The sequence below is a fragment of the Mastigoproctus giganteus genome, chromosome 10 (genome assembly GCF_048544385.1).
Source record: "Mastigoproctus giganteus isolate SK-2022 chromosome 10, ASM4854438v1, whole genome shotgun sequence".
Classification (NCBI taxonomy): Eukaryota; Metazoa; Arthropoda; class Arachnida; order Uropygi; family Thelyphonidae; genus Mastigoproctus; species Mastigoproctus giganteus.
Window position 1 is genome coordinate 189,695,359 of NC_143584.1, and position 19,547 is coordinate 189,714,905.

The 19,547-nt window shown below is 37.8% G+C and overlaps 1 protein-coding gene across 1 annotated transcript in view; it reads left to right on the forward strand.

The window, feature by feature from the left end:
• Positions 1-4,458: 4,458 nt before the first annotated feature.
• Positions 4,459-19,547, forward strand: part of Septin2 (septin 2) — a 112,332-nt gene continuing 97,243 nt past the window's right edge. The window contains exon 1 of the mRNA XM_090383823.1: positions 4,459-4,631. Coding sequence (XP_090239949.1) covers positions 4,599-4,631 — 33 coding nt within the window. The 5' untranslated portion in view covers positions 4,459-4,598. The remainder of the gene's footprint in view (positions 4,632-19,547) is intronic.

The following is a 19,547-nucleotide window of genomic DNA, read 5'->3' on the forward strand; positions in this document are numbered from 1 at the left end:
TAGAGGGAGTAATACTCTTGATCTGATTATCAGTAGTGATTCTTCATGCATTAGGAATCTGCAGATAAATGAACCACTGGGTGGCAGTGATCACAGTGTGCTGAAGTGGGATTTACTCAAGGAGGTAACTACCATCAGAGGTAAAGGGAAGGGTTTTTGCTTTCGTAAAGGAGACTATTCTGGTCTGAGACAGTATTTAAATTCTATACAGTGGGACCAACTGATGATGTTACCAACAGCAAATTCAAAATGGGAAGCATTCAAGGAACTAATCTTGGAAGCTACCAGGCTTTACATACCAACCAAGAAATATTGTTCAAGGTTCAGGCCTAAATGGTTGTCAGATGAACTAATGAGACATATGGCAGAGAAGAAAAATGCATGGGATACATACAAATTAATGGGTGACGTGGAAGCCTATGATAGATATAAGTTGGTCTGTAACCAAGTCACAAAGGAGATTAGGCAGGCAAAGGCAGATTATGAGAAATCCTTGGCAAAGGATGCAAAGAAAAACAGAAAAGAGTTCTTTACCTATTTAAACTCAAGAAGGAAAGGGATGAATCAGATTGGTCCACTGGATGTTGATGGTTCAACAGTTGAGGATCCAGCTCAGGTGGCTAACAATCTAAACGAGTATTTTGCATCTACATTCACACATGAGGAGTTATTCAGGAAGGGGAATGTCGTAGGTGAAGTAAACATTGGCAGTGAGCTAGATGATTTTCTAATAACTGAGAGGAAAGTGGAGGAGAAATTGTTGAGGATAAACATAAAAAAGGCACCCGGGGTGGATGGGATCTATCCAGTTATATTAAAGGAGGCAGCAAAGGAAGTAAGCAAACCCCTAGCCATAATTATGAGAGCTTCTTTGGACTCAGGGGAGGTACCCATGGACTGGAGATGTGCAAATGTAACCCCAATTCACAAAGGAGGATCAAAGGCTGACACAAGTAATTATAGTCCTGTTAGTTTAACTTCGGTTCCAGGAAAATTAATGGAGGCACTGGTTAAAGAAGCACTGCAGGATCATCTGGACAAGAATTCAGTTATAGCGCAGACACAGCATGGGTTTGTTAAGGGCAGGTCTTGTCTGACCAATTTGATTGGATACTATGATGTAGTCACAAAAGAACTGGATGCAGGGAATAACTTTGATATTATATATTTGGATCTTAGAAAGGCTTTTGATACTGTTGCGCATGGAAGACTGCTGCACAAATTGGAGAAGTGTGGCATTCGAGGCAAATTGCTGCTATGGATAAAGGGATGGTTGAGTGGCAGAAGACAGAGAGTGGTAATCAATGGACACTGCTCAACGTGGACTAATGTTATTAGTGGAGTTTCTCAGGGTTCAGTGTTGGGTCCATTGTTGTTTTCTGTATTTATAAATGATATTGATGATGGTGTATCAGGCTTAATGTCCAAGTTTGCAGACGATACAAAGGTTGGCAGGGTTGTTAAGGACACTACTGATACTATGCTGCTGCAACAGGATCTGGAAAGGTTGAGCAGATGGGCTGAGAGGTGGCAAATGAAGTTTAACATTGACAAATGTAAAGTACTACATATGGGAAACAGTAACCCCAGATCAACGTATCAACTCTGTGGTACTACGCTGACAGTGGTAGAGAATGAAAAGGACCTGGGGGTAATTGTGCAGGCAGATATGAAGTTCTCTGAGCAGTGCAGACGAGCTGCAAGAGTAGCTCATGGTGTCTTGTCAATGATATACAGGAATTTTTCTAGCAGGGACAGGGATGTGATTATTCCCTTGTATAAGGCATTGGTCAGGCCACACCTTGAGTACTGTATACAGGTCTGGAGGCCTCATTTCAAGAAGGATGTAGAGCTGCTGGAACGAGTACAGAGAAGGGCAACAAGATTAGTGAATGGAACAAAGGGTTGCTCTTACGAAGAAAGGCTTAAGTTTTGCAAATTACAGAGCCTGGAGACTAGGCATCGCCGAGGTGATCTGATAGAGGTGTACAAGGCTTTGAATGGCTTGAGCATGCTCAATGCCGATGGAATTCTTCCTCTTGCTCAGAATAATCACCTGAGAGGGCATAAATTCAAATTGAGGAAGGACGGATGTCGGATAGATGTGCGGAAATTCGCCTTTAGCCAGCGGGCAGTTGGTTTGTGGAATAGACTTCCATCGCTTGTTGTTGAAGTTGATAGACTAAACAAATTTAAGGCTCAGCTGGACAGGTATTTCGAACGAATTGAGGGGTGAAATGGGAGTAGTGGTTGTTTTTTTTTTTTTTTTTTTTTTCTTTTTTTTTGGCTGATGCTGAATAAGCTTGCTTTCTTGCATCATATGCCTCTACTAATGCTAATGCTAATGCTAAAGTAATCCTTCAGGTTAACTATCGCTGTTTTCTGTTGTTCTATCAGATCTATCAGGCCCCCTCCGCCCTCTCTCCACTGCTGACTTCGGGTGGTGTTGGCGATTCTTGGTCATCATTGTCATTGTCTTTCGCGTGATATCTTCTAGCTCGGTGTTAGTCCAATCTATGACCTCGAATGTGTATGTTATTACTGGAGCTGCATAGGTGTTTATGGCTTTAACTGTGTTCCCTCCGTTCAATTTTGCTTTCAGCAGGCTTCTGAGTCTCTGATAATATTTTTCGGTCAGGCACCTTCTTGATTTCCCTGTATTCCAACTGCTCATCTTGCATCATCCCTATGTATTTGTAGGTCTCTCCTTCTGTCATAGCTTCGATCTATTTACCAGTCAGCAGCTGATAGTTTCGGCCAACTAATTTTCCCTGGTTCAGTGTGTGGATCTTGCATTTTCCTAATTATTATTATTATTATTATTATTATTAGCCGTATGGTGGGAGCCTGAGACTTCTACTGCACCAGCCAAAAACAAATTGTGTGTTGTGTGAAAAAGAGAGAGAGAGAAACTGAGAGATAGAGAAAAAGAGTCAGAAGTAGAAAGGAATCACCAAGAAAGAGAAGAATGATGTTATCCAGCTCAGGACCTTGGTGTGCCAAGCCCGTACTCAACAGGTGTGAACCCCTGGGGTACATACACTGTCACTGAATTCAGTGATCACTGAATTATAACCACCTAATTACTTCGTAGGTCCTCCTTTTTCCCTCAATACAGCAGCTATCCGACGAGGCATTGATTCAACAAGATGTCGGAAGCGTTCAGGGGTAATGACCAACCAAGCTGTGCGAGCATGCGAAGCATGGTCATGCCAGATATTGTTCTGGGTAGGCCCATGTTGTATTGCGTAGTCAACTCTTCAACAGTGCCGCGCCTGTTCGCCTGTACGAGTCTTTGGACCTGGCGCTCACCTCTAACATCAACCTTTTGCTGACCTTTGCAGTTTTGCCGTCGGGTCGTTGTTTGACCATTTTGACGCCAGTCATGATACACTTTAACTACGGCGGCTCTCGAACACCCCACCAGTTCAACCGTTTGGGAAATCGCGGCACCAGCTCTTCGAGCACCCACAATCTGTCCTTTATCAAAGTCCCATAAATCCTTCCTTTTATCCATCACGCTCGGAATTTTACTACCTGCTGAACCACCACTGTGTTCCCTCCGTTCAATTTTGCTTTCAGCAGGCTCTGAGTCTCTGATAATCTCTCTTACCTCACGTGGTCAACAGGTCGTATTCAGTTTTCATAGGGGTGGTCATAATTCAGTGATCACTCAGTGTATTATCCTGATCTAAAGAGATTTCAAGTCAATGGCCCAAAATCAGTTCTCTACCCTTAGTACTAATACGACAATTATGATCACTGTTAATCCAAATGGACTTTGGTTCAAGAAACTCATTATGTCCATCATCCTTTCGCCAAGAAGGTGACCCTCGAGGATAGTATTGGGGGTCCTCGTGAACAGCACAGTTGGTAGGATCGCCGTCTTCCCCACACCAGGTGGAAAAGACCTGAGTTCGACTTCCCATAAACATTTCTCCTGTCAATGACTGGAGGTATTTTTATGGGGAGTAAAAATTCTCCCCGTAAAAAAGGTCTCGGGCGAGGGTAGCATTGTTTATTCTCCCGGAAACTCGGGTTTTTCATCCAGCAAACAGAAAATCGATCTGAAAACATACACAATTTACAGACAATTTGTGGAAATAATGGCAGTCCTCCCCACACCAACTTGGCTTCGAATTCTGTCAGTGATATGAGAAAACTTAATGGACGTTTTTCACAAAAAAAGCTGAATTAGTTAGTAGCCAGCGAGGGCTGCATGGTTTTATCTCCTGGAATGTGCAGTTTTACATCCAGCAAAGAAGTAACTTGGGCAGAATAAACACAATTCATAGACGCTATACTGACGACTCAGCCTTAGTTGCTTTGCTGATTAACACTCATGCCGCTTAATACTCATGAATGAATTTTTTTGACCATTTTTATTCGTGGAATGTAATAATAATAATTTCTTTCGACAGGTGTCGCTGCGGTGTATACTTAGGTCTGTCATTAAGCAATTAGACAGGAAGCGGTGTGTGTTATTCTTGTCAGCGTGTTTATATCTTGATAAAATTAAGACACCCTTTATCCAGTTTCTTGAGCAACAATAGAAATAAAATTCCATTTGTGGGAATAGAAATAAACGGTTTGATATTATGTCTGCCGTAGATGTTGAGCGTACTGTTATTGTAAGTGTTAATTAAATTTATGAATAGATGTCCTCTACTATACCGATACAATTTTAGGAGTATTATACCTATGTGTTACTTTCATATTTATTATTATTTTAAATCAGTGAACGTGAACTGAAAAAACTGCCAATTTGGGTATGAATTATAAATGATGCATCAAAGAATATTTCATCTCACTCGAAAAGTGGTTTTGGTAGAATTGATGTTATTTCTCTAAAAATAATGAAGTGTCACACCCTTTTTAAACAAAAATACCCGACCAGCCAAAATTTATATAGCGAACTGTAAAATATTCAGCCTAACAATGGAAAAAGAGAGAAAAATTCTCCTGTTATTATGAAGTTGATTATAGCAGTTCAGCCAGCAGTTGGCGTAGTGCTTAAATATTTAAAGAAATTGTTTAAAAAAAGGAATGGAATTTTTTTTTTGAAGTTCTAGCAATACAATCCAAAAATTCTAGAAGTAAACCTGAGCCAGCTGATAGCGAGCTAATTTTTTTTTTTTTTTTGTTTATAATAAAATAGTTTTTTTTTTGTTTGTGTATATTTGTCAAGTTCATATCATGAGGAAGTCTATGTTGTTTGACCCATTATCATTCTTATCTGTATGCTAATAAATTTTTAAATTTTAATCTGAAGAGTTTCCATTTTTTTAGAATTTATGGACGACCTTCATTTGTATAAAATCACATTGTTAGATTATAGCTTCTTGGTTGTGCACTCCTAAAAATTGAGAACCCTCTTTCCTCTTTACCCTAGCATTTAATCTTGTGCTAATGGCTACACATCAGAATAGATTAGAGTCAGACCAATAAAAGTTAAAGGGAGGATTTTATTTTTTATCCCATTAAATTTAGAGCATATTGGGAAATTATTAGTAAATAAAAAAAAATTCTTATGAACATGGGCTGGAAGTACCTTCATGCCAAGTTCAAGTTTCGTGATTTTATTATTTAAATAATTAAGCACATGGACAGTCTTTCATTTATTTATTTAATGCATTTCTTTTGCTTTTTAGATTAATGCTTTTTAGATTTAATGCTTAAATAAGACTTAATGCTTTTTAGATTTTTTTCCTTGAATTTAGGAGTGAAAAAATATCCTCCCATTACTATTGCATACTAGTTATCACCATATTGGTGATGCAGTATTTTCTACTTTTGTTTAATTTATTACAGATTTTCAGTCTGGGGTCCAACAGAAGCCAAGCTGTATTTAGCACAAACCCTCTATATTTTTATAGTTGTAGATGTGTAATTGATGCTAATAAATAAGTGAGTGCATCCTGATGATGGATGAAGAGGGAAAGCACCCATTGCAGTGAGTACGCTATAATTGGATCCATTTCTGCAATTTTTTGCCCCAAATTTTAATCCCACAACTGTTGTAACCGAAAAGTGAGCAAGTGGTGGGAAAAGATAATGGAGAAATGATATTTCGAATAGTAAGGAATGGGATAATTTTTTTATAAATGGGACAAATTGTAATTTACCATTAACCCAAAAATGCTATAAATTACATTTTGTGATGCTCAGCAAAAAAACATATCTGAATAATAGATGCTATGCAAGAAAATGTGATTTGGTTGGAGGTGTAACTGCTGTAAGGCTAATAACTTTTTTCTTTTATGCAGAAATTTACAACACGTGCTCCAAATGTTAAGTGGCAAGTTTATGAATAGGTGCTTGGCTAGTGTCCTGATTTTTGGCATCCCTTTCCATTTAAAGTTTTTTTTTTTTAATTTTATTAATACATCTGTAGAAAAAATTACAAAATAAATTAATAGAGTATGATATTTGCAATAAACCATTAATCTGAATGTAGAATTATGTGTATATACAGTACCATGTATATATACCGGGTGACCACTTTATAGCCTGGAGCCATCATGGCATGTATTCTGTGAGGTGTCAAAAGCATGCTACAGGGATGCTAGTCCATATTGACTCAGCTGCTTCCCACTGTTGTTGAAAATTGGATGATTGTAGATTTCTACTCAGACGAGCTCATTCCACTTCATCCCACAGATGCTTAATTGGATTGAGATCTGTAGACAGGAGGGTACCACTTAGACAGAATTCACTCATGTTCCTGAACCAATTCTGTACAACTTTGAACTTGTGACAGCACATTATTCTGGTGGAAGAACCCATTCATAGGTACACGGCAGCCAAGAAGGAATGTGCTAAGTCATAAATAATTTCCAGATAACCTATCGCATCCAATGTGTACCACAAAATCATTTCCTGCATCATTACACTGCTGCCAACAATTTGCATTGTTGATACCCTGCAGGATGGGTCCACGAACTCTTGATGTTTTTGCCATATTCTGGCCTTCCCATCAGCACAAAACAGTAGGAACTGGGATTCGTTAGACCCGGCAACATTTTTTTCAAATTCTCAATTGTCCAGTGTTAGTGTTCCTGATCTCACTTTAACTATTTCTCTTTGTTTTTGCTGATAAGAATGGAACTCAGTTCAACTGTTGGCTGCAAGCAAATATCCAATCTGTGACAAGGTACAATAAGTTGTGCATTCTGAAGTGCCCCTGTGGTTAGTTACCACTGTACTGGGTTGTTATTTGACTGACTAGAGCTTTTTTTTTTTTGTCAACAAAAAAAACAAAGAAATGGTTCAGTTACTATGTACAAGTCTTGTCAGTTTCCATTGGTCAAGCTGTTTCTTGCATCAAGCTGTTTCTGATCAGAGAATTTGCCATTGCCTGGACATTGTTGGTTATTGATCCAATCTCATTTCATTTGTGACAGTCATACCTGAAACCACAGCAAGGTTGTAGTTTCTGAGATATTCATACCAGTGTAACTGTTGCTGACTACCATGTGACATTCAGAGTTGCTTAAACCTTTTGTTTTGCCTCTTCTTGTATTGAGTTGCACACATGGCATCCCTACGTATCTGCCCACTTGCTTTATATCTCAGTGTGAATCCATGGTACTGTTATTGAAGGAGTGCGCCACTTCATGAAAATGATAATACTTAAAATAATTGGCCACTCAGTGTATATATGTATACTGGGTGAGAACAGTCCAGCAGCTCTACATCCTTATTTATAGTTGTGAGGCATAGTCTAATGCAGGAAATGCAACCAGATTTGGCAGATGTTTTTTTGAGGATGTGGAAGAGAATTACATGAAAAACAAATTAGCTTCAAAAATGACCAGGTTTGCTGTTTTTGTGAAACAGTGTTATTGGCAACACTGCTTGTGCCATGACTATTATCAAGCACATTAGTATACTTTAACAGTATGATACCTCCTATTCTGAATAGCGATATAGGATTCATTAATTAGTACTGAATATGTGCTGCAATGTGGTCACTATTGTAATCCAGCAATATCTCAAATTCTATAATTGCTTGGTCAACTGCAGAATGCAACACATCGGGTGAAATTTCTCACATGTTTCATCATGCTGTCCTTCAGGACTCCTTGTCAAGATACCTGACCTAGGAGTCCCAAAGGACAGCATGACTGCAAATTTAGGCTCTGTAGGTGATGCACATCTACAGAGCCTAAATTTGACGGGGGGTGAGTTTGAGTGTTTGAGGCTACCATGCTGTGTGAAATGTCGAGTACACTTTTAGTGGTTAAATGCTGTCATGGTTACCCACGTACTGATTTCCCCTCCTGTATTATTATTATTAGTGGCATATAATGATGCTTATAAAGCATCAGCCAAAGATTAAAAAAAAAAAAAAAAGCCTCCATTTGTCCACCCACTCCTTTAACACTAGCCAACACGATTTTTACCTCCAAGAACTTAAATGCTGTCATTAACCAATTTTTTTGTGTAGATTTTGAAAATCATGATAGTTTCACATCATCTCACAGTTATTAAATATAGAGGAAGTTACGTTTTACCAAAATATGCCAATTTTGCATAATTTAGTCAGTAATGTATGACATACTGATTTATTTTAAGATATATAAGCTAATTCTCTTAATTTTATCAATTGATTCTGGCCTTGGCTTTCTTGTGATAAACATAATCAGACTTCTACTATGGCTCTTAGGTTAAAATTCCAACGCACCAATTTACAACTTGAAAAGAGCATACTTGGCATTTTTGGCAAGGATTTTTGTAGGCTGTGCCAAGGTTTTCCAAGTATTAACTGATTGTGACATGTTCTCAGGATTGTAAATCTATCCTCCAAACAGTAGTGGAGAAGATAATAGGGATCAAGTTCAAGTTGAGGATTCCCCAGAAGCATTTCACAAGATGTCTACTATCAGCCACTATGTTCAGGTAGTGTGAGGTACATTTAATCAAACAAGATGACTCGAATGATTTGGTTTGAGACTTAAATTTGCTGAAAGAACAGGTGAACTGTTAGGTTCTAGATTACAGCAGTGGAATATATTTGCAGCGGTACCAAAGATTTCGGTGTTTCGAAAAAGACATGAAAAGTTTTCGAAATATTTTGCTACAGACTGTGTATTTTTTCAAAGACATTATTGGACTTCTGAAAGAACTAGGTGTCTTGCAGAAGTCAGGTGAATGGTGTTTATTTATAGATGCTTCAAAATTAAATTTAAAAACAGTTTTGCTTCATAATGGCAACAAATTTCCATCAGTTCCTGTGTTTCATTCGGTTGGACTTAAAAGAAAATCATGAAAGCATGTCTAAGGTTCTACATGCTATAAAATACCAGGATTATGGTTGGAACACATACAGTGATGTTAAGGTTATTGGTTTGTTAGTTTGCGGGGGGGTTCACAAAATATTGTTGTTTTTTACGTTTGTGGGATAGCCGTGCGACAGAAGAACATTATGTTGTGCAACATTGGGACAAGCGGGATGAGTTCATACCAGGACAATGAAATGTAAAATATATTCCTTTAGTGCAATCAAACAAGGTTCTTCCACCCCTGCACATCAAACTTGGATTAATGAAAAATTTTGTGAAGAGACTAGATAAAGAAGGTAACGGATTTGCATACTTGAGAAGTGTTTCCTATTTTAAATAGGCCAAACTTAAGGAAGGAATTAAGGTAGGACCCCAAATATGGAAATTCTTGAAAGACGTGTTTGAATTTGAAACCCAGTTAAAGGAGGTTGAATTGGCAGCTTGGTGATCATTTACTATTACCCATGGTTTTTTGGGTAATAGGAAAGAAGAAAACTATGAAAAGTTGGTGTCTGATTTACTCAAGTGCTACAAAAACATGGACTGTCGAATGTCATTGAAAATTCATTTTCTTCATTCCCACCTCAAATTTTTCTCAAAATCTGGGAGATGTGAGTGGGGAACAGGGGGAACAGTTTCATCAAGATATTTCCATGATGGAAAAACAGTACCCAAGTTGCTGGGATCCTCTGTAATGATGTGGGATTACTGCTGTTTCCTTGCGAGGGAGAGTAAGCAGGAATACAAGAGAAAATCCCTTAGTAGCAAACATTTTTAAGGACAATTACAGGTACGCTGATTATATATTATTGAAATATAACTATTTTGCTATGATTTATGATAATTTTTCCAAAGTTAAATGAGTTATAGAGAATGTATAATATATTTTTACACTTGTATTACAAACTTGAATTACGTATATATCCATTTATTTTAACATTAAACGTTGGTACATCTTTTGATGTAGATGTGATAGAGACTTTTTGTGGTGATTTTCGGAATCAGCGGGTTTCTTTCCTCCAGAATCACATATTTTCATTGCGGAGGTATGACAAAAAATATTTTTTATTGGCTAGTGTAATTTGTCTAGTTTTTCCTTGAATTTATTCAAACTGCCCACCTCTACAATACCAGATGGAAGTTTGTTCTAACAGTCAACCACCCACTGGCTGAAACCTGCAACTATCCTTCCTCAATTTGAATTTGTCCCCCTTGTGTGTAATCTGAGCAAGAGGAAGAATCCCATCAGCATTGAGCCTGCTTGATCTATTCAAAGCCTTAAACACCTCAACCAGATCACCTTGCAGGCACCTAGTCTCCAGACACTGCAAATTGCAGAACTGAAGCCTTTCATGGTTAGAGCACCCCTTTGTTCCCCTCACCAGTCTTACTACCCTTCTCTGCACCAATTTCAGCAGCTCTACATCCTTCCTAAACTGCTTCCAGACTAGTATGTTGTACTCAAGATGTAGTCTAACCATTGCATTACTTCCTTGTCCCTGCTAGCAAAGTTCCTGTATATTATAGATAAAACTCCATGAGCTGGCCTGGCAGCCTGTCTGCATTGCTTAGAGAGCTTATTATTATTATTATTAGCCATATGGTGCAAGGAAGCCTGAAGTTTATGCTGCACCAGCCAAAAAAAAATTTCTGAACCACCCAGAGAGAGAGAAGCAGAAGGGAATCACCAAGAAAGAGAAGAATGATGATATCCAGCTCAGGACCCTGGGTGTGCCAAGCGCATACTCACCAGATGTGAGCCCCTGGGGTATATATGACTGTACAATTATCCCCATGCCTTTTTCATTCTTCACTGCCCTGAATGGAGTATTACTAAGTTGGTATGTTAATCTGGGATTATTGCCACCCATATGCAGTACTTTGCATGTGTCAATATTAAACTTCAACTGCCATTTCTCAGCCCATTAGCCTAATTTTTTTAGATTTTGTTGCAGTAGCATATCATCATTACTGTCATTAACCACTCTGCTAACCTTTATATCATCTGCAAACTTAGACATTAAGCCTCATAGTAAATTTTGTTAGGCTGTGATTTGTAGGAGAACCACCCCTTTCTGTGCTCCCTCCAAGCCTCAGCATTCCTACTACTTTCAAGGTGCTCTATCTTGCATAAAAAACTGTTTCTTCCAGGCATCTTTGCTGCTGCTGCAGTTATTATAATTATCTGTTTATTTAAACAAAAGTAATCACTTCAGAATAGCTGTTCCAGCAGGGTTCTGTTTACATTCTGGGGTATGAGGTACTACAGGCAGCACGATGGGTTACATATACTAAATATGTAGGCATGTCCCAAAATAATATATATGGACTATATTTAATGTATATTTATACATTAAGAGTATATACATTATATTGAGATATTTTCATAACTATTAATGAATACTCCCATGAATACTTAAAGCCAACGTTCAATAGTTTACCATTGATAATGATTTTTCTTAGAAGGTATAACTTTGAGTTCATGGTATTTGAAGCACACCTTTATTCTGTCACAATTCACTTTTATTATGATGTCTTTATAGTATGCTGCATCCTTGCAGAGCTTTTCTATATCTGTCTACAGGGTTTAAACATTTCTATTATATTTTCTGGAAAGAATTTTCAAAGTCTAGATGATGGTTATGCAAAATGGGAGATTTGCACAACTATCAGCATCTAGTTGTGGTATGGAATTATATAATGTCTTCCTGTGCTGCCATAGCTAATTTGCTTGTGAACATTTGTGTAAGAGTGTGTTCCTATTGATTATCCATTGCATCTAGGGTATTATGCTACAGTTTGAGTAGAGAATGGCCCTTGAGATAATGAAAAGGTGACAAGTTACTCTTTTGAGCCACCTCAAGAGCCAATACTCAGTCCTGAGGACAGACTTGCATATGAATCAGGAGCAGGAAACCAAATTTGAGACATAAATTGGAATAGGAAGGACACTTTAAAATGTATTGGGTTGTTAGGAGAGGATTCTTATGCTTACCCATAAAGGAGTATATGTATTAGTCTTAATGTAAGCTGTGTGTGTTGAGCATATCTAAGTGAGAGTAGGTGGTAGATGACTTTCATCAACTGGTGAAATACCACCACTTTGCTTATTGGCGGCTTGAAAGAAAAATGCATGGGATGCATATAAATTATCAGGTGACGCAGAAACCTGTGGCAGATATAAGCTAGTCTGTAATCAGGTCACAAAGGAGATTCGGCAGGCGAAGGCGGATTACGAGAAATCTTTGGCAAAAGATGCTAAGAAAAACAGCAAGGATTTCTTTACTTATATAAACTCTAAAAGGAAGGGGATGAATATGATTGGTCCACTTGACATCGATGGTTCGACTGTTGATGATCCTGCTCAGATAGCAAACAAACTGAATGAGTATTTTGCATCTACATTCACACGTGAGGAATTATTACAATTTGAAAATGGAAGAAGGTTATCAAATTGTAGCAGTGTGCTTAATGATTTTGTAATAACTGAGAGCAAAGTGGAGGAGAAATTGTTGAAGTTAAACATAAGAAAGGCACCTGGGGTGGATGGGATCTATCCAGTTATTTTAAAGGAGGCGGCAAAGCAACTAAGCAAACCCTTAGCCATAATTATGAGAGCATCCTTGGACTCAGGGGAGGTTCCCACGGACTGGAGATGTGCAAATGTGTCCCCAATTCACAAAGGTGGATCGAAGGGTGACACGAGTAATTACAGACCAGTTAGTTTAACTTCTGTTCCGGGTAAAATAATGGAGTCGCTGGTTAAGGATGCATTGCAAGATCATCTAGACAAGACTGCAGCAATAATTCAAACACAGCATGGGTTTGTTAAGGGAAAGTCTTGTCTGACAAATTTGATTGGTTATTATGATGTGGTCACAGAGGAACTGGATGCAAAAAATAATTTTGATATCATATACTTGGATTTCAGGAAAGCTTTTGACACTGTTGCGCATGGAAGACTACTGTACAAATTGGAGCAGAATGGTATTAAGGGTAAATTGCTACAATGGATAAAAGGATGGTTAAGTGGGAGAAGACAGAGGGTGGTAATCAATGGGTGCTGCTCTTCGTGGACTAATGTTATTAGTGGAGTCCCACAGGGTTCGGTGTTGGGTCCACTGTTGTTTTGTGTATTTATCAATGATATTGATGAAGGTATATCAGGCTTAATGTCGAAGTTTGCAGATGACACAAAGGTTGGCAGGGTTGTTAATGACAGTAATGGCAGTGTGCTACTGCAACAGGATCTAGATAATTTGGGCAGATGGGCTAAGAAGTGGCAACTGAAGTTCAACCTTGACAAATGCAAAGTACTGCATATGGGTAGAAGTAACCCCAGAGAAACGTACCAACTGTGTGGTACTACACTTAAGGTGGTAGAAAATGAAAAAGACCTGGGAGTAATTGTGCAGTCAGATATGAAGTTTTCTGAGCAGTGCAGACAGGCTGCTAGGGCGGGTCATGGGGTTTTGTCAATGATATATAGGAATTTTGCTAGCAGGGAAAAGGAGGTGATTGTCCCTCTGTATAAGGCAATGGTCAGGCCACGCCTTGAGTACTGCGTACAGGTCTGGAGGCCTCATTTTAGGAAGGATGTAGATTTGCTTGAGCGTGTACAGAGAAGAGCAACACGATTGGTGAGGGGAATGAAGGGATTCTCTTACCAAGAGAGGCTTAAGTTCTGCAAATTGCAGTGGCTGGAGACTAGGCACCTGCGCGGTGATCTGATTGAGGTCTATAAGGCCTTGAATGGGTTGAGCACGCTGAATTCTGATGGGATCCTTCCACTTGTTCAGATTACCAACCTACGGGGACATAAGTTCAAATTAAGAAAGGACAGATGTAGAATAGATGTGTGGAAATTTGCCTTTAGCCAGCGGGTGGTTAATTGCTGGAACAAACTTCCATCTGTCGTTGTGGAAGTTGATAGGTTAAATAAATTTAAGGAGGAACTGGACAGGCATTTGGAGGGAATGGTGTTTTTTTTTTTTTTTTGGCTGATGCTGCATAAGCTCCTACACCTGCTTTCTTGCATCATGTGCCACTACTACTACTACTTCTTCAACCCATGCACAGTACTAAGTACTATAGGTTTTGATAAATTTCATGTTTGGGGTTTTCATAAAAAAAAAAACTTTTATCAAACTAGATCCATCCATGTTGCTCGAGATATCATTTTTCTTTTGCTTATAGTTATGGCCATTTGGGCCAAATTCTGTACATTAACACAAAGCTCAGTACCATCTAAACAGAGTTCTTGAATTTTACTCTTTACCAGTTGACAGATATCTACTGATTCATTTGGACACCATGAAGAATTTCACAGTCAGCATATGCTATAAAATTATAGTTCCAAGCAATGAACTACTCCAGGGTTGGAGGAAGTCCTCCCTATTGGACTCCTTGTAAGATCATGAAAAACACACACACACAGCCTGACCATCCTGTCTAATAATTTTTCCTAGTTAAATTTATTCAGAAGACTACCTACTTCCATAAGACCAAATGGAAGTTTGTTCCAACAGTTAACTGCCCACAGAAAGTAAATTTTCATCAACTATACTGCAGTCATCCTTCTCAATTTAAATCTATACTGCTTCATGTGTGTTGTCTGAGAAAGAGGAAGGATGCCATCAGCATTTAGCTTAATTCACCCATTTATAGCCTTAACACATTCACTGCCTCAATGCATATATGTGTAAAACAGCACTAGGAGTGGTGCCATAATGTGCAGCTGCATCCAAAATGAACCCAAGCAATCTGCTGTAATAAGAGCAGTCATTCTTAAGTGGTCACAACCAATGAATGTCATAAACATAAAGGCACACAAAATTAACAACTACCCAGTATGAGCACACAGATTGGATGCTTTGCATTTGTTTATAGATGTGGCACACAGATTGAATGCATTGCATTTGTTTATAGATGTGGCACACAGTTTTGTTTTTTGCTTGTGTTGATGTCAATTTATATATGTGAAGAAGAAATTTTTTTATAAAATTTTAAGATTTGTTTGGATTTCCAGCTCAGCACAAAAAAAGTAACTGTTCCTTTTAGCAATGAATTCCAAACTTTTAATTTTCAAGTAGCTTCATTAGTATTATTAATAAATATTGAAAACAACTGGTTCAACACTGAATCTTGAGGGACTCCACTAATAATATTAGTCCAAGAAGAGCAGTGCCCATTGATAACCACTCTCTATTCTCCCACCCAACCACCTCTTTGTTAGATTTTGAAAAGCTTTTGCTGTTGTTTCAAAGCAGTAACTTGTCCCAAATGCCACACTGCTCCAATTTGTATAGCAGTCTTTTTTTGTGGAACAGTAGCAAAAGCTTTTCAAAATCTAAATATATGACGTCAAAATTATTTTTTGTATTAAGTCACTTTGTTACTACATCATAGTAACCAATTAGATTGGAAAGACAAGGTTGCACTTTAACAAATCGATGGTGTGACTGCCACGTAGTTGCATTCCTATCTAAGATGATTCTCATTACTTCTTTAACCAGTGACTACATTATTTTCTCTGTAACAGAAGTCAAGCTTACCGGTCTGTAATTACTCACTTAACCATTTGATCCCCTTTGTGATGTCGTATGCAGCAGAAATAAGATAAAAATATATACCTACTTGATTTTTTATATTATTTAACACTTGCTATATGCAAACAAAGGGTTTCTAGTTGATCTGTTGTTGATCTCCATGGAATGACTGAGTGCAAATTTTGATGGTCTGTAAATAAAGCAGTGTTTTGATTTATGGTCAGAAGCATTGCTTTTACCAAGATCTAGAGGTGTGCACGGGCCTACGTTTTTTATTTTTGCCCAGTCTGGTCCAAAGTCTAGACGGCCTGGCCCAAGCCTGAATTTGTTTTTCAAATTCATTACCCATACCCAACCCACCCAAATCGATTTTTATGCCAGCCCAACTGAAACTTTTTATATAAATAAAATTGCTAGCGTTAGTTTCTAAAGTATCATAATAATAAAAAAATAAACTCTCAGTTTCAAAATTCAATATTAATAATTATATGACAATAATAATTATCCAAAATAATTATCAATATTAATTATAAAAGGAATAAAATGTAATAAAATTTAAATTTACCATATTTAATATAATTCCAAAAGGAATATCGATATCCACCTCTACTCAGCCACTTTCTTATCACACGCCTTTTGTTACAAATTGTTTAGAAATAAAATAGTCAATGCTGTCGCTACTTAAATTGGTTCGACACTGTTGCACTGCTAATAAAATTTCTTTTGGAGCTTGCACTGCTGGCAGGTCATTTCCATGAAAGAGTACAAATTTCGTGGAATTTTAGAGATGTTGGCAAAATGCATCTTATTGGTCAATCAAAAGTGTCAACAGATAAATAATACACATTTTTTCTAAAAAACCGTTAAAAATTTAAATACATGAAAAATATTTTAAAATATTTTATAATATTTTATAAAAATATTAGTAATATAATAATAGTCCGAAATGTTTGAAAGGACAATTCATTATGATTATTTGTACCTGACCCTAGTCCGAATATCATTTGTGTTATCCACCTGAAGGGTCGAGTCGGGCCAAAGCCTGGGCCTGTGCTGACCTCTACCAAGATGTTCTGTGGGGTGTAATTGAGAGCATTTGCCGTGTAATCCTTAGCCAATATTAGTTTTTAATCTTTGGTATTAAGCATGTGGGACCACTTCAGATTTTAGTGGAGGCACATGATGCAAGAAAGAAAGCTTATACATCATCAGCCAAAAAAAAAACAAAAAAAATAAAAATCCTTCCCATTTCACTGATCCATTCGTTCAAATGTTTGCCTAGTTCTGCCTTGAATTTATTTAAGCTATCAACTTCCACAACAACAGATGAAAGTTTGTTCCAGAAATCAACTACCCGCTGGCTAAAGGCAAACTTCCGCACATCTATTTGATTATTTGCTGATGTGTAGTAATATATCTGTTATAAATGGACTACTTATCCGAATTATATACATTGGGAATTTATTTGCCCGAACAGTGGCTTTGTTGAATAGAATGTTGATTGCCTTTATTAGGCTCTCTTTGGCAATTGGAATTTCACTCAAAGGGGGTTGAGTGAAATTCCAATTGTTTCTGGTTGTACTGGTTTTTCCAGGATCAAATCATTTTCCATTTATAAATCTCTCTGGAGGTCCAAAATTTTATTCCTGTTTTCAGCTCTCTGCAATTGTAGTGGCAGGGGGGGGATTGCCAAAAGTGCTATTGATCTTCAGTGGCACTTTTGAATCTTCACTGCTATTGACTCATTCTCTGAAAACTTTTCCAGCTATATGGTGCCTGCTATTTCTGTTGACAGTTATTCTTTTTGCTTGTTTTAGTCTATTATGCCCAATATTATAGTGCCCCTCCCTTTTTTGATTTAATGAAAATGGCTTCTTCCTTCTTATAACACATATGAACTGCAAACTAACCTGTCTGGCATTTTCTGCACAGTTCTTGCTTCCTTAGGAAACTTTCTTTCAATTGTGTGTTGAACCATTCTTTTTCTTGCTGATATTTTAATCTTTGCTCTTTCTAATGCTGTTTGGTATCGTGCAAGAGCAAACAGCTCTTGCATGATAATTTTTAAAGTTTTCTCTATTGGTTTTTCTTGCAGATTATTCCATTTGTAAGCAGATAGATATCCAAGTATAATTTCCAGATTAATGTATTTCACTGAGAAAAGATATCTACTTTGCTTTGCCCAGGTTCTATGCCCTCCTGCATGCATTTATTAATCTTCAGTGTTAGTTCCTCCTCAGTTTGGTTGTGTTTAAATTTAAAGCAAGCCATGCATAGAGCATTCTCCTCTGTGTGCTCTGGAGGGAGGTATATAATGCATAACTATATTTTCATATCTCCTTTTATAAAGATAACATGTATCCCTTCAAGATTATCTGATTTGTGGAATGGCAACAGTTACCAATGTGTCTCTGTACAGCGGGATGGTAACTGAACACATTACAGTTCCAGTAGATGGTTTTTCAAAAAAGAATGAGCCAATAATAAAAATGGTGATCTTAGGTGCATGGAAATGCTTTCATATATTGTGCAGAATGACTTTGTGGCCTAAGTCCTACAGTCTTAGAAATTCATGGTCCTATTCATGTGGAAATAAGCATAATCTTTCCAAAGAACAGGGGGGTTCTGTAAATGCTTCTAGCAGACTGAATCACTGGACTCATTATATCATTATATTAAGCTTCAAGAGCAAGGTGTACTTCTGGAAAGACAGCATGAAGAATACCGGGTGCTCACATCTGGTGAGTATGGGCTTGGCACACCCAGGATCCTGAAATCTTGTTTTCTTGTTTGTTTTCTCTCTCTCTCTCACACACACACACACACACACACACACACACACACACACACACACACACACACACACACACACACACACAGGGTAACTCTTTTTTTTTTTTTTTTGGCTGGTGCAGAAAAAGCCTCAGGCTTCCTTGCATCATATGGCTAATAATAATGATGTCCACTCAGTTCCTAACTCCATTTGTGCCAATAAGTTGACAAGAACAAATGTCCGTTATGTTTCAGCATCACCTGATTTCAGATATTGCTTGTGGTGGAGTGTGTATGGTTAGAACTGAGAGACTTTACTCAACACCTTCCATACTACCACATGTGAGATATCCAATTATCTGGCTGCCACATTCACAGTAGTTATACCTTCTGGTGCTGATTATGTACACATTTGCCCACAGTTCTTTCCATGATTATAATAGAAATATCCTCAATGCAGTCTTGGAAGGGGGGGCTCTGCATCCTCTTCCTGGCTACAATCCCATGCTTCCTCTTTCCTTGAACCATTCAGTCATTTTTCTTACACTATATGGTATCATTGAACCATTTTGATGGAGCTTGCAATGCCTGTAATCCCAAATTATTTCTACTTTATAGCTTCCATTCTAGTTGGAGAGCACAATAAAAGCACACCTTGGTAAGGTAAGAGGCATTGTGCTTTTAACACTGGTATCTTTACCTGTGACATCATAGAGAAGGGCAACAAGATTAGTCAGGGACTAAAAGAGGTACTCTTATGAATAAAGACCTGAGGTCTGTAAATTGCAGTGTCTGGAAACATAAATGAAGTGTTTAAAGCCTTGAATGGGTTGGGTAAACTAAATGTTGACAGCATCTTTACTCTTTCTCATATGGTACGCATACAAGGGAACATAAATATAAATTGGGAAAGGTTGTTCACAGGATAGAAATGCAGAAATTG